The sequence below is a fragment of the Bombus pascuorum genome, chromosome 5 (genome assembly GCF_905332965.1).
Source record: "Bombus pascuorum chromosome 5, iyBomPasc1.1, whole genome shotgun sequence".
Taxonomy (NCBI): Eukaryota; Metazoa; Arthropoda; class Insecta; order Hymenoptera; family Apidae; genus Bombus; species Bombus pascuorum.
In genome coordinates this window covers 2,118,264-2,134,672 of record NC_083492.1, presented here as the reverse complement: position 1 = coordinate 2,134,672, position 16,409 = coordinate 2,118,264, and the positions used below count along the sequence as shown (strand labels likewise).

Genomic DNA, 16,409 nt, shown 5'->3' with positions numbered 1-16,409 from the left:
TTACGTTATTTATTTTGACATTAGTACGTTATATCGATTATTTAATTCGATGAATTGCGAAAGACGAGACGGTTGTTTTTTAATTATGCGTTTACGTTTGAAAGTGAGGAGGTATAAAGATGGAAAAACCGTTGGAGCTTCGAAAATCCTTGGGATCTAGGAAGTTGTCTCTGCGCTTGAAAATATAGATAGGCGTTAAATCAATGATACCGAGCTTGCGCGCCCGGTCATTTCGACCATCTCTATTACGGTAAGAGATTGCGAGCATCTCGGTCTGTTCGCTAGCTTAAACTTGTCCGTTCGTTCGGTTTCACTCTTTCGCAAGGAACAGCTCCTCCTCGATAGTATTCGATCTATCTCTGTTCTCTCGTATCGCCTCTGCTCGTTTTCATATCTAGCAACCTTCACCTCCTACTGTCCACCTTCCCCACCTCGGTGTCGTCAATCTAAGCTGCTCTTCCCCTAGTTCCGTTTTATCCCCGATTCCGTCGTTGCCGCTGCTGTCGCCGCTCTCATCGCTGCAGCCTCCATCGCTATCGTCATCCCTACCACGCACCACTAGCATCATCCCCGCTGGTGCCAATGTCACCAACAACACTACTACCATTACCATTAGCTGATATTCGCCGACTGCCGTCATTCCTGTTTTCAGGGGTGGTTGCGAGCACGCGCTCGCACCAGTAGAATAACGTTACTCCTAAAACGCCCGAGTCTAACGTAGTACCGTAGTAAGAGTAATGCGCGCGCGCTAGACAACCAGCCAGCCACCTTTCGTTCGAGCATAAAGCGACTCGTACACCATCTTTGTCCGATTTTCATGAGGAAGTGTTATCGAAACGGAGTCATCTCGTGTAATATAGTTATTTTTCACCGGGAAAGAACCTGTATTTTCGCTGTATATTGTATTTTTGCGTATTGTATTTTTCAGTGTGCGCGTAACGCGTGCAAATACTCGATTTTTCTGTCATTTTTTTCTTTCTTCTATCTCCTCCGCATTCCCCTTCTTTGCTTCGTATCCCACCCCTTTTGGTCTCTCCCTTCCTCTCTCTCTCTCTCTTTCTCCCTACAACTACTCCCTTGTCCCACCCTCGTCCTTCATTCTTTCGGGTTCTCTGCGCGTTACGGTGTGAACATACTTGAGAGATCGCGCGACAAGGCGGTAATCGGTGGTGCAATCGTGAATCTCACAAAACGAATCGTGTCGACAGCGCATCGAACGATGTCTAATTTATTCGTGAAAAGAAAAATATACGTTCGCTTGGAAAGGATACGATAATAAAGAAGAACACCGACTTACTGTCTGGGGGGTGATTTGACGTAGGATCGTTTTTTTCGTTTCTCTCTTGGTTGGTTAGTCGTTCGGTCCTTCGGGCGATCGGTCGATCGGGTGTTCATACGCGCGTACGTCGAAGACGCTTTTATTTTTGAGATGATTCGATCGTTAGAGAGGTTCGTAATATGTTCTGAAAAATGTTTACGACGAAAAACTGCGCGTTGGAGGTGAATTACGTGTTGTTGAACTTGCTTTGATTGGCTAGTTTTTACGAACCTTTCCCTATACATCGTCGTCGTTGTCGTCGTCGTCGTTATCGTCGTCGTAGACGTCGTTACCATTCTGGTTGCATTGTGTCGTCATTGTCGTATCGTTATCATCGATAGTGACACTTTCATCGGCGACGCATTTAAAAAAAAAAAAAAAAAAAAAGAAAACAATGATTTGATTCGGAATCGAAATATATAAACGAGCAAAGTCCGAGCGAACAATGCCAGACGCACAAATACGTACAAACGTTCGTCGCAATGAAACATCGAAAACGTGCGTAGTGAAATGAAAGGAGTTTTTTACGTTCGACGGCTATACGATTAGCGTAGTTTCGATCGTCAGGTGCGAAGAGTACGTTTAAAGAAGAAGATGAAAGAAGGCGAAGAATCATACATAGAAGCTTCTACGTACTAGCGTATATAAGCGTTACAAAGTTGTGCTTTCTATCAAACGTATGTAGATGTATATGGATAAACAAGATTCCGTCGAAACGGTAAATTTACGCACGTAACGCTGACTCGCGTGTTCCGGCCGATCGATCGCTACTACGAGGGAGCGGTAAGACTAATTCTTTTCGAGAGGTTACTTCGAATTAACGTATGCGTTTTTTTTAAAAGATTGGTTCGTTCGTTTCATCGTTTATTCGTATTCGGCTGCTCATCGATAGCATCGAAATAATGTTTCTGTCCGTGGAAAAATTGGTGCACTGTGGAGTGTTGTTACTGTTATGGATAAAATCAAGTTATCAGCAAGAAGAGGATATACCTCATAACGAGTAAGGATCTATAGCTTTTTTTCTGTCATATATCGTTTCGGTTTACACGTGTATTTAGCAAGTAAAAGGGAAATGATAAAACGATGACTCAATTTATAAGGGATTAATGGGATTAACAAAGCAAGGCGAATATAGAATATTATAAATGGAAGGGCGTGGATGTTTTAAGAAAGGTGTATATCCACATGCGATGTTAAACGTATCAAAACGTATCATTGACAGCGTGGTAATCGGTTCGACTCTGACACAAGTTGAAAATTAAAGACAATCGAAGCTGTAATTGTATTCTACTTCTCTTTTTATGTGAAAAATATTTATATTTTTGTCTACTGTGGTAGAGGGGAGAGGGATAAAGGAGACACGAAAGATGCCGAAACCTAATACGTCACAGCGCGATAGTACAAATATGTATTTCCTTATATATATCTGACTGCATTAAAAGACAAACAGCATAGTACTTTCAATGATTCTCGAAGGAAAGCAACGAAAATTGGAAAGAACGCAGGCGCGTGTAGAGTTACGCGTACACAGTCGATTAACGAGGATCAGAATCGGCGTGTATGCGTACGACCTACGTGCGTGCGCACGTGAGCATGTACGTAAGTACGTACATACATACAAATGCATCAATGGTGCTCATTTACACGTAAAGCTATGCGATGTATGTATATGTGGAAGTTGGCGAGCAGAACAATCGTCGATTTCGGTTCAAACCGAACCGTTAAGTAGCGTGTAACTTCATCGTTATACGACATTTTCCCTAAATTAAGGCGCAATTAACAATCGATATAACGATATTTGTCTCGATATCTTCCTTATTCGTTTAGTGACATATTTACGATTTCTTATCTCGATATCGAGTTTCATAATTTGAACGGTCAAATTCACTTCTCCGATATCAACCGTTTCTAATCTTTTGTTTCTTGCCTATTCCTCGCCGTTAGTTCGCAAATCGGCGAACAAACGAAAAAAAAAAATCGAGAAATAAATAAAAGAACTCGATAATGTTAACAATACCGTGAACTAACGTACTTTAACGATTCGAATATTTACAGAATCGAGATCAAAATACACGAAACGTGTTTCGCTATAGATCCCAGTTCTCTTAACGTTATCTTTGTCGTATTGCAGAGTAAAAAACTGGGCCTTAAAATTTGGTGTTGATTTATGGGAGTTTGGCAAACAAGTTACGAAAATGAGCGAAATACAAAGGGTAAGCAACCGATCATTCTTTTTTAATTTTTAAGTAGCAGGCCTAGAAGAGTAGAAAGGTTTTGAAATAGCGAAGTGACACGAATTTCATTCGAATAAAGGTTAACTATGCAATTGCCGTGATATATCTGAACGTAATTTATAGGTAATAGTATTTTCATATGTCAGATTAAAAGGTATAATTTGTAAGGATAGTACGGTACACGTGGAAAACTTGGCCTGTCGCACTTTCGTTTCAGAAATATCACGATATGGAAGCGCAAGTTGAGAAAAAGGATGGACTGGTCGTTGTCCGAGACATAGCCACGGAAGTAAAAAACATGTTGGACTTTAAAATGAACGCCGTTATGGTAAGGATGATTGTATTACAAAAAACGAAAAGACCATTGTATATCGTTAACGAACGTTTACAGAGGTTGGTAGAGAGTGCCGAACAGGCAGCTGTGTCGGCACCGAGAGACGGGAACGTAGTGCCGAAATATTATCCTTCTCAGCGTTTCGACGTTGCTTCAGACGGAAAAATGTCGGGAACGGGACAAGAGCCTTTGCTCTCCACTAATCGACACTTCGATCACTTAGCTGTGAACATTACTTTTTCGGCCGTTTTATTACCTGCTGGAGTAAAAGAAATTGGTAGGTATACTTAAAAACCGCAGGATCATGACCTTGATAGGAACGCGACCAAACGATCTAATTAGATGATATTCTTACGCTATTATTCCTTCGATGAGATTTTAAATTTGCTTTCTCCGCAGATCGCGAAGTAGCCGCTGGTATCCAATGGAGTCAATATTTGGATTTGTTGTTTGTTAATAATTATGAGAGCGATTCTTCGCTTTCCTGGCAATATTACGGAGCGACTTCGGGATTCTTAAGACGTTTTCCTGGTACGGTTTTTCCCACACGCATTATCGATTTCTTATAATTTGTTTCGTCTCACTAAAACTTCTCTCCTCCGTAACGATAATCGTTTACTTGTTCCAGCAATTTCTTGGCCGCCTATCGAGGAACGAAGTTTCAGCACTGGTAAAAGCGCGAATCGAGTCGTTCGAGACGTGTACGATTTCCGAATTTCTAACTGGTTCGTTGGAGCCGCGAATAGTCCGAAGGACCTGGCGATATTGGTCGATATCGACTGCTACGCCTCAGAGAGGAATAAGCGTTTGGCCGTAACTACCGTTAAAACTATACTCGATACCTTGGGTCCCAACGATTACGTTAACGTTTATCGTTACGGAGATACCGCGGAAGAGATCGTACAATGCTTCAAAGACAGTTTGGTTCAAGCGTCACCTGAAAATATCCAAGAATTGAAAATAGCAACGAGTTCTATGAAGCACGAGGAAATGCCAAAAAATATATCGGCTGCTCTTGGCACCGCGTTTGAGATTCTTCATAAATATAACAAAACGGTACAAGGGAGTCAGTGCAATCAAGCGATCATGTTAATTACTACGGATAACGCTGGCCTACCTACAGAGGTGATAAAACGATACAATTCGCCTCACATGCCTATTCGTATTTTTACGTATCTAATTGGCGGTGACAAAAGTCCGGAATTACACAACGTGGCATGCTCGAACAAAGGTACGTATTCGCTGTTCCTTTCCTCTTGTTTGCCTCTTTTTATTTTCCTTTTTCGTTTTTTAAGTTTTATCGACGATGCTCGATACTACAGTAGCATCAAGTAAAACTCAATTCCTATGAACTTGTCGGAACGCGAATAGATTACGTACCTGATTGAACTTCGTATGATAGGATTCCACTGATTCTCCTCGCTACATCTATAATTTTCCGTCCATATAGCGAGACTTAGTGTTAAAACTAGTAAGAATTCATTTAATTGTTAGTTCGAATAAATGCAGTTCGTACAAACGTAATTCCACTGTATTTATCAAGTTCATTCGGTAAATCATAGTTGTTTATTGTACTATGCCTTTACGTAATTACACTACGTGTTATTCGTGTTTCCATTTCTTCTATTATGCAGGATTCTACGCGAGGATCACTGAACTGGAAGACATTAGAAGTAAAGTTTTCGAATATATAAAAGTGCTCGCACGACCTATGGTGCTCTACCAACACGAACACCCTATTCATTGGAGTCCAGCTTACGTTGGCGGAAAGGTGAGCAAATTGAAAACCTTCGCTTTTATTTTATATCTGTCTTATACCCAAACGTGATCTGCTGTACGCGGAGTTGTCTTCTCCCGTGTTTCTGTTTCAGAGCGGTAGATATGGTAAAGAACACATTGGCCAGTTAATGATGTCAGTCACCGCGCCTATTTTAGATCGTCGGAATTATACGGTAATATGTTTTCATCAAAATTTAGAATCTTGTCACTGTTTGTAACGGTGATTTCATTTGTTTAGTTTGAAATATATTAAAGCTTATCATAAACATATATATATGTATATGTCGGAGATGAAAGGACACCGGGCCTTCCCCTTGGAATTCTTTAGAAAATTTCCCAATACTGTCTTTATAAATTAAACTGATCTTTATAAATTCTTAATCCTTATAAATCTTTGTGAATTAAACCGATTATAATTGTTCGCGATTTGCGACAATGAGCTTGGGCTCAAGGCGACAACTAGTCGCCGAACGTAGCCGCGATCACGGGATGAACGTTTATACCTAATAGAGGTATAGAGTAATTGTATAGCTCTCCTTAAAAAGAATAGTTGTAGCGGCACTCGACAGTAAACATTCCAGTGGTTTCTGCCCCGTGGCGCGCCACGCACAGACCCTATTTTTTTTTTTTTTTTATAACGTTTATTGTCCAAGAAGATGAGTATTACATGTGTATGTTATTCACAATAAACAATGAATTTCGGTTGTAGGGTGGATTAGGCAAAAGTACCGATACGCGTCGGTACGACGTAGCCATGGTCTAATATGTGTCGTGGGTTTTAGGTTTTTGCGTTTATTTTTTTGTTTTTTTGGGTTTAAGTCGCATTGGTGCTGATTTTTGTGTATTCTTGTGTGTGTTGTATTTTGTCCTGAAACTTGGCCGCAAAACAGGACTCCTCGGTGTATTACTTTTATGCGTTGTGGGATTTTGGGGGGGGGGATGAGTGGGAAGGGGAGGGGGGTGTTAAATTATATTATTTACAATGATTATAGTATTTACATATTTACAGTACTTACATCTAGGTTATACGGTGGTAGTAATAGTTTTTTTTTTTTTTTGTCAAATTGGTAGTTTTCACTTATATTTTCTTATGGGTTTGGAATCCACCAATATTTTTTTGTGTTTCTTCTGTGTTTGTCTTTAGTGTCTTTTTGGGGGAGGGCCATGTTGTACCTCCACCTGGTGTCTGCAGTCAGTCCGTTTAGGTTTTCCTCGTAGAGTATCGTTTTTATCCCTATTTTTCTTTTTATGTGGAAAATTATCGGGATATTGTTTTGGTCTTGGAGGTAATTTTTTTCGTCTAGGTATAGGAACGCTTCTGGGGGGATGTAGCCTGTTTTCATTGTGTTTTTGTAATATTGTACGTTTGGGTATAAGCCGCTGAAGATTAGGCTGTTTTCTTTTATTTTTGACGCTTGTGCGAAATGATTTCTTGCTAGTTTTAGTATGTGACAGTCAATGCGGTGAATGTTGGCTAGGTCGTAGATTTTTTTGTTTTTTATATATTTTTTGTATCCGCTCTGTTCGGATCTGTACGCATTTTGGCAAGCTCTAATGCATTTTCTTTCGAAAACGCGGATTCTCTCCATTAGCGATGCTGGTATGTTGTACCAGATTGGGCAACCGTATGTTATAATTGGTCTAATTAGAGCTTGGTAGCATAATGTTTTTACATTATTCTTGAGCTGTTTCGAGTAAAATAGTCTCTTTGATCTCCAGAATGCTTTATTGGCCTTGGCGAGTTGGGTTTCTATGTGTTGTTTGTAATTTAGTTTGTCATCTATGTTTATGCCTAGGTACTTTACGCAGTTTTTGTGTGGTATGATTGTCTCTTCGGATGACTTTTCTTTTAATTGGAAATTTTTGCAGTGTTTTCTTTCTGCTGGGCCGATTTCGCTGGTTTTGGGTTTGAACAGTATGCTTTCGCATTTGTTTGCGTTAATTCTTAGTTTCCATGTGTGGTAGTAATCATTGATTTTGTCGAATAGTTCTTGGAGGTCTGTGTTTATTGTTTTAGTTTTGCGGCCTGTTACGTAGATGATTAGGTCGTCTGCGAAGGCTATGGAGCGTTTGTGGGTAGATTTGTTCATGTCGAACAGGTTTAATATGTCACTGTTGTATATGTTGAAGAGTAGCGGGGAGTTTACAGTTCCTTGTTGGAGTCCGTTTTTTATGGTGAATTCTTTGTTCGATGTATGGGAGCCCTCGGTCATTAGGAATGTTCTGTTTGTAATCATGTCCCATATTATTTTGATTAAATATCTCGGGAAGTTTTTTTTTATTAATTTATAAATGAGGCCGCACAGACCCTATTCTTCGGGCAAGATGATCGCCAGATGTCGATGTATCATTCGCGGTATATGTTCAGCTAGCCTGAGTACCCGCTATGAATCTTAGGATTTAGTTAACTAAGTTCCTTCAAACTGACAGACAGTCTTTATCCTAATAGTCCTTAAATGTGTCACCTTCTACGGGAAGATACGGGAGATCCGCTTTCCTCGCGTACGACGCTTCCCGCTAGCAACTTTCTCTCAAGGGCGGCTAGCATCCTTTTCTAAGCACCAACATAGAAATTAACCGATTAACAGCAACGTCCATTTCCCTCACTTTCTGAACGAGGTTTGTCCTCGACGAATCCGATGATCTCGTGTCCCGAGACACACCCCATCACAGTTTTCCTCTGCAGCATCGCTGTAACGGAGAGGTACATTCTCGCGTGATCTCGTCGGCGAGTAAAACAACGTCTTTACGACTTAGACTTTGGAAGAAAGTACATTCGTTATCCCGTTGAACGCGGATTCGTTGTTGAACCTAGGACCATTGTCATTAGTATCTCGAGTATCTAGTTACCACGGTTACTTGTCAAATTCTGTAGCGATCATCTTTGTACTAGTAGATATCTTCTCGATTACGTAACAACGATGGCTAATTCCAGAGAATATTCATTACACGCCCCTAACTCTAATCATAATGTTAACGCGACATATATATATATTATTATGTATCTGTTGCAGATGAAAACGGCTAACTTATTGGGTATCGTCGGCACGGATGTACCTATAGAAGAGATACAGAAGTTGGTTTCACCTTATAAGGTAGATAAAATCGGTTATGCGAATACGTAACGTCCACGCGCAATGGAAAGCAGATTATTCGGATTAATCGCAGATTATTTTTCGAATTTGTAGTTGGGTGTCAACGCATATTCTTTTATCGTCGACAATAACGGACGCGTTTTGTATCATCCGGATTTACGACCATTGGTGAGCAATGATTTCGTGGAATGCTTTATAGAGGAAATTAATCTAATTGCTGTTGACTCATAGCCTTAATGTTCACTGACATCGCATTATTTGTTTTTATTTACGCAGCCAGGAAACGTAGACGTAAGCAAATCAAATACACAGATCGTAGCATAGTACAAAAATTAACGTTTGCCAGTTGCAAAATTTCCGTTGCTCTCGTTTCGTTGCAGTACGAGGAAACGTTAAAACCCACGTATATCAACGTAGATTTGTCGGAAGTCGAACTTGCCGAGTACGATGGGCCGTTGCACCCGTTGAATAATTCCCTTCTGCTCGATGTAAGTATTCCTAATAAATTACCTGATAATAATATTATCGACCTTCTCTTTCTTTATTCTGGTATGTCGTTATACAGTTGAGGCACGACATGATTGATCAAAAAGAAGGGGAAACTAGTTTCGCGATCAAAATTCATTACGACAATATGGTAAGTGAAAGAACGATGTTGGAAACGATGTTTACATGCTGCTTCTTACACGTCTGTCAACGCTCGAATCGATTTTGTACGCGTCTATTTTGCCATACGTCGAAGAAAAGTTCTGATTTTGAAAATGTACATATACCGACAAGTACGGTAAGAGGCAGTAGCTACCTCCACTCGTGTACATGCATATTTAAACTCGAACCTTATCCTCGTACATGTAGAAGGTCTCCTATCGTTGCGTTATTTAACATAGGCATTTTGTTATTTTTCCGGTACGCGCTCATGCATATACATACAGAGACGAGTTACCATTAGACGTCACAATTATTTTTATACACCGATAGAAGGAACTCCGTTTTCATTGGGGCTGGCATTGCCCGAAAATTATGGTATGTTTCAATTGAAGGCCGAACAAGAGATCAAACGTGCGATAATAAACGGTAAGCGAATTAGCAGCAATATGTCTTCGATAGAAAACGAAGCAATAAATAAAATTAAGTAATTTCTATAATTTCGTACGTCTCGCGTTTTCAGTAACCGACTATTTCAAGGGGAACAATTGGAAGGTGCATCCCGATTGGGTGTACTGTGAATATAGTTCGGCTTCCGATAAGTGGTTTCCTACCCCCGAAGAACGCGTTCTCCATTTTTTGGCACGAACGCAAAGTCCGGGGTGGAAATGGATGTCCTTGAGACCAAGGAGTCCGAGCTCGCATCATAAACAAGCGAGCAAGCCCGACAAAGATGCTTATTATTGTAAGTGGTAGCAACGAATAAATGGCTCGTTACCTTTTACTCACCGTTGGTTTTACTCCGTAGGTGATAAAACGTTAGTGCAGTCCCTCGTGTTGGATGCGTTGGTCACCGACGGTTTCGACAAAAGAGGTGCGATGCACAAAGAGGAAAATCAAAGGTAAGTGGGTCGCGTGAGCGGAACTCGCGGATGCATGTCCTCCATGCGCGGACACTTATAGTGGAAATATTGACAACGCACTGCAATGCACAAGCAAGCACGCGGTTTTTTTTTCACGCACCGATTATCGAATAACATATCTTATTTGATATCGTAAAATCGCTGCCTACTCTACTTTCTCCCCCTCTCGCCGTTGACTCGCATAGTCGTGTTGCGAACGAGATGCGTCGTTGAACGATAATGAAAAGGGACTGCGTTGTTGAGAACGCTGTTCAAGGTACGAGGGACCTGTTTTTGCGACGAAAAGGGGATGGCAAGGAAACGAGAGCCGGATTAAGGAGAAACGAAAAGGAAAAGGCAGCGCAACGATGTGAAATCAGAGAGAAAGAGCTGGAAAACGTGCAAGAAGAGTAAAAAAGAAAAACAAAATAACTTTGATCGTTCTTAACTGTTCCACTTGTCATAATTTCTTTCTTACAATCGCTTCGATCAAGTAAGATTAGAAAAGTATCTGTGTATTTATGTACATATTACACATTATATATGTATACTATAGTAACGTCGTTCGTTCAAACGCGACACGTACTATGCGCAACGGCTAATCTTTTTCATTTACAATGCTACCTTTTATCGCATATTTTTATTACATTTTATATTGTGTGTCTCCACCGCTAGCCCTATTGCCATACTGATGGCTCTACTGCACAGGTAATCCATTATGCACAATTATTTGTATAAGCGCACTCGTCGATATATTGCACGGTGATCGTTTCCTAAATGTCGTATTGATCGTTCGTTTTACGATACCTGCGAGAACATTCCTGATGATCCGATATCCCTTTCGTCGTTATATTTTCGTATCTCTCTTGACTTTTTCTTAACGATTAATCAAATCGTATGAATCGTACAAAGTTCCTCGCTCCTCGACGACTGTAAAAGTACCGCATCGAGATTTACTACTTTTCAAGAACATACGAAATCGCGAAGTTGTATCGTGCACATTCCATGTTCTAAGCAACATTAACGGAAATCAGAGAATGAATAGGTTTGATCGTACTTGAACTTTATTCTGCAAAGTACGTATTCTATGTATCGATTTTGCTACGCGGTAATTATTCATATTCGTTATCGAATATGAAAACAACGATGTTTTGTGCTCTCTTATACTTTTATTACGCCGTCTCTTACTTATTTTATTACGTTCCATATAACTACGTTCGTGTTTGCAGTCAAGGAAAAGGCACATTCGGTGTAACAAGGAGTTTCATCGCAACGAAAAGCGGCCTATTTCGTTGGCACGAGCATCAACAAACTGAAGAAATCACGAACGAACCGTAAATGTCAACCACTCATTGTCGTTTAATTCCGTTTTCTAAATCTCATACGAATTTTTGCCGTCTCTTCTGAAACGCGTACACGTTTGTCTTTGTAACATAAACATCAACGTATTAGAGTCTGATCGCGGTAGAAATTTCTTCGGATCAACTTTACGATAAAACGTTTGGTAATCGTGACGAAAATTTTGTTGTTTATTTAGCCCGTTCGCTGAAGAGTATGCAAGAGCTATAGATTCTTCATGGTATAAACGCGCCGTCGACCAACACTATATAGAACCGGAAAGTTTCGTTTTCAGCGTGCCTTTTGACGCCGGTAAGTAGTACTTGCGCTCTTGCGGCTTTCCACTTTCCACGGATCGAATAATACGCGTATAGTTGAGCATTCGCGATCGACGTATTTTCTTCGCGGCATTGCCACTATTGTAAGCGAACTATTGTAATCGGAGCAATCGACGTTTGCTGTTTGAAGAGAAAATTTTAAATATCGCCACTGTGGCCACGTTCGATCGCAAATGGTTAACGCTCGAACATTATGCTATACCGATTTTTCTTTCTCTCTTCCGTTGTCGTTTCTTAACATCGTTCGTATAGTAAATTTAACGAAATTGCAAATTAGCCGACAGCCCCAATCCACTGGTCACGGCCACTCACGCGGTTTTCATCGGGACGGGACATAGAGCACCAGCAGCGGTCGTAGGTTTACAGTTCCAACATTCTTCACTGGCCTCTCGTTTCGTCAACATTACTTCGACGGTAAATTTGTACGAAATATCAGTTACTCGTTCTTTTTGCTTTCCTTCCTGGAATATTGATCGAACCGAAGAACGAAGGCAAATTCGCAACTCGTTTAACGACGATTTTCTTCTACTTTTCAGTGCAGTGGTACGAGCTGCAAGAAGAACTGCGCTTCCGAAGCATTAGACTGCTACATCTTAGACAATAACGGTTTCATTATAATCAGCGAGCGACACGAGCATACTGGGAAATTCTTCGGCGAAATCGACGGTACTATAATGGATTCTCTGGTTCAGGACAGGATTTATAGGTAAAAATCTTGAAGCGCGGTAATACTTTGAAATAGAAGAAAGCGTCGAAGAAAGGAGAAGAACTCTATGCCTTTAGGCTCGTACGTTTTCAGGCTTCGAGTTAATTTGGTTTGTCGATTTCAGGAAAGTAACGGTGACCGATTACCAGGGCACTTGTAGTCCGCAAGAATCTCATCAATCGGCCGCACCGAGGACTTTCTGCGGATCCATCATGACGACGATCGCGATACTGGGAAATTTTCTGTGGAGCATGGCGTTCGGCTTTAATTTTCAAAATTTATGGCAAGTTGCTTTCGCGTTCGCTGGCGAATCCGTGAGGGCACTCGATGGTAAGACACTCGGTCGAAAGAACGCTATGGCCGAAGAGAAAAGAGGCGAATTTCTTAGTTCTCGAACGTAAATTACTTTCAGAAGACTCGATGGGAGAAGTTCACGAGTTCGATCCGTTCGTGATAAGTAGAGACTCGATCGACGAAACAACGGAGGGAAACGAAGAAGCGTTCCCAAGGCTTCCGGCAGTTGCCGCCGCAACCCCCGTTTCTCCCGGGACAACGCGAGCTACGTCTGCCCATTATCCACAGAGAAATTTGAGATCTTGCGAGAAGAAGACGGATCTTTATATTCTACAACCCGAGAGATTGAATACCAGCGGTCAAAGTAATCCTTTGAAAGGAAAGTTAACCAACTGTCACGACACCGGTTGCGAAAGGTAGGTGTATAAGTATATTTCTCGTTCGGGAGCCACTCGCAGCGAGATAATTCGCGATCGAGGATATTATTGCGAATGGCACCGACGATCGATCGGACGATATTTGGTAGAAATCGTTGGGCGAGATGGTAGATCCGAGATATAAAATCTCGAAACGAAGATCTTGTATCTCAGACTTACGCTCTCCTCCCTTCGATATCCAGCAAATTTCGGGAGTACAACCTCAATTGACAGTAGGTAGACTTATCGTCGTTTTGTCGCAGCATTCAAAGATATATATATATGTTTGCAGGCCGTTCAGCGTACAAAAGATTCGCCATACGAATTTGATTCTGCTGGTGGTAGACACGTTGTGTCCATGCGGGAGTAAACAATTGAGCATCGAGCCCATAGAGGCTCTGACGGAGCCTGGTGCTTGTATCGCGAGAAGAGAACGTTTGTATCGTCGTAGGCCTCCGAAATGTATAAACTACCATCCGGAGGAGATGGAGATCAAGTTTTGTGGTAGCGCGAGTCGTCCTTGTCATTTCTTTTCCACGTTGGTTATCGCGATTGTTTCGAGCACACTCGTGACGCGATTCGCGTGACTTTGTTCGAATTGATCTTACACGTATACACGCACGCACATCTACACGTACACACATGGACAGATAGACAGAGAGCGGACAGACGGACAGAGACACACAGATACTCGTGAATTAACGTTTTTGAAATGAATTTAGCGTTGCCGTTTCTATGAAACAGTTATGAAAATGGTATACTAGTTTATCGGTTTAATACCTATATAATTGATAAATACGTGCATACGAGTGAGCGAACGAGTGCATGCGTATGCGCGTTCATACACGAGTTAGTGGGTGCGCGCATACGAGCTTCGTGCGTGAGCGCGTGAGAGAACGAGATGAATGTACGCGCATAAACTACATATATATGTATATACGCATATGTTGCGTGTGTGCTTATGCATGTGTGCGTGTGTGTGTATATACATGTTTACATACATACATACATATATACATACGTACACACGATACGTATACGTATGAACGTTAATTTACACGCATTCACGTACGTGCATATGCACTCTATGTGTACGTAACAATCACATACATACACATGCTCACGCCTTTGAGGCATGCGTGCGCACGCGCACAGAGACATGTACATATCCAAATACATAATATTAATGTTGATCTATGATTACATATCCCATTATAAATTCTGTTGCGAAGAAATTTGTGAATATTTCCTAATCGTAATATTTCGTAATCGTATTACGTCGAATCTAAGTCGTAATATATAAAACAAATCGATAAGAATCACATGTACTCGCGATGCGTGTTCGAACAGAGTGGCAACGACAATATGCGTAAACATCTAAGATCTCGTAATACATACATCCGATTACAGTCGCGGCAAGAAGCACGATCGTTTTTTATCGTTTGGACGAGCCTGTCGTGCCAAACGAGACGTTCTATTTCTTTGTATTTCGATTCGACTAAGAAGACGTAGCGTTACCGTTGTTTCCATACCTTCCGAGATCGGTATATGGTATCAGCTGATAATCATTTACACGTGAAGCACACGTGTAACGTGTGCACCACCCACGCAAGTACAAGCGTGGTCAGTTTTATAATTATTAATGCTCCGAGCGCGCGTGTTGTTTCGTTCAAGGTGGTAATAGAAATTTTATCGAAACGTTCCTATTTCACGAACACGCTGTGGTCGCACGATCGCGGCAAATCGATATCGATGTTCGTCGGAAACACCAAAATTTCCCCTTGAATTCTCAATGTAATTGCCAAAAGCGTCGACCTCGTGTCGTATCGTGTACGTTACATAGCGTTAGACTTTGATATTACGCTTGCACTTACACTAGATCGAGTACCGATCCCTTTTTTCTCTCGTTTCGCCTTTCTTTAAAGTCGCGCGGTTATTAAACGCAACGCCAACAAGTTGTCGCACAACGTTCCGCGTTTTCCATTCCAAATTACCGCTTGTAATTCTGCGTAAACGCGATAGACTACGTTCGTCGAGAGTCGAAAAACAAGACGAACACGAATGGAATATTGCGCGAGAAGCTTGGAGCAACGAAGAACCGACTAGGAAGTAAAGTGTCGTAGCACTTTCTTTTTATTAAAAATAAGGCAACATAAAATGTAACATATTTACAAAGAACTATCAATTTCAAATGTACGAAGACATTAAACGATACTTACGTGTTGTCGGTAATTTGACGACAATGTACATCTGGCCAGATACTCGTCTATGTACTTGCGCGATTCCAGACCTAACAGGCACGAACACGAGAACGGAAAAGAGGATTCGTCCGTGTACCATGCTGCGTATATTTGTGTACGTAACGTCTCTTTACCGCGCGCAAGTACATATACACGTATCCGAACAAGATCACGGTGTGTCGCAAAAATTTTACGTACGACGTATCCGTCGTGTAATAGCCTAACGAAACGTGAAATGCGAAATAAAAAAGGTGAATTAAATCGAATTGAGAGAAAAAGAAAAAAAAAGATTACAATACTCTATCATTACGTATCTCGCAGTTTGGTTACCTACGATAATTTAGTACGTTGTTTACGAATCTGCGGCTAGAAGTATATCGCGCTTCGTTTGCAGCGGCAACAGCGTGAATTACAGGATGAAGCTATCGAGAGAGGGTTTACAACAGTCTCGCGGAAAAAAGAACAATAAAATTTACGAATGTTTTAGGTAAGAGGTCGTCTTTTGAACAGCACTTCTAGGTGCTGCTATGTCTTCCATTATTTGTATATTGATAATAAAGTCGATTATTAAAACAAACACGCAGCGGTATGCGCCACGTGTGTGCATCATATATAGGTGTATATGTGCCGAACATGTTCTTAGGTACGTGTATGCCTATATGACGAATAGGGTATCGAATACTTAAAATTATGTAACTGAAATACGGCATAATATTATATAATAAAAGTTAAATGCAAGATAAACTCGTGCCTTTCTCTTTTTTCAGGTT

At 41.0% G+C, this 16,409-nt stretch overlaps 1 protein-coding gene across 5 annotated transcripts; it reads left to right on the top strand.

Annotated features, from left to right (window-relative positions):
* The first annotated feature begins 795 nt into the window (after window positions 1-795).
* On the top strand, window positions 796-16,383 carry LOC132907553 (voltage-dependent calcium channel subunit alpha-2/delta-3). Of its 5 annotated transcripts, none has more exons than XM_060960765.1 (25): window positions 796-1,317; window positions 2,161-2,318; window positions 3,450-3,531; window positions 3,770-3,880; window positions 3,944-4,163; window positions 4,286-4,417; window positions 4,515-5,117; window positions 5,521-5,657; window positions 5,758-5,838; window positions 8,680-8,760; window positions 8,854-8,928; window positions 9,037-9,051; window positions 9,141-9,248; window positions 9,326-9,397; window positions 9,693-9,834; window positions 9,929-10,150; window positions 10,214-10,307; window positions 10,983-11,015; window positions 11,537-11,641; window positions 11,845-11,957; window positions 12,261-12,397; window positions 12,520-12,689; window positions 12,814-13,019; window positions 13,105-13,399; window positions 13,692-16,383. In XM_060960765.1, exons 2-25 carry the CDS (start codon window positions 2,221-2,223, stop codon window positions 13,984-13,986), a joined length of 3,627 nt encoding a protein of 1,208 aa, XP_060816748.1. In that variant the 5' UTR covers window positions 796-1,317; window positions 2,161-2,220; the 3' UTR covers window positions 13,987-16,383. The 5 variants fall into 5 exon arrangements, with proteins under 5 accessions (XP_060816748.1, XP_060816750.1, XP_060816746.1 ...); XM_060960763.1 differs by having other exon boundaries at window positions 800-1,317; window positions 13,102-13,399; XM_060960764.1 differs by lacking the exon at window positions 796-1,317 and adding an exon at window positions 1,374-2,101 and having other exon boundaries at window positions 13,102-13,399.
* The last annotated feature ends 26 nt before the right edge of the window (window positions 16,384-16,409 follow it).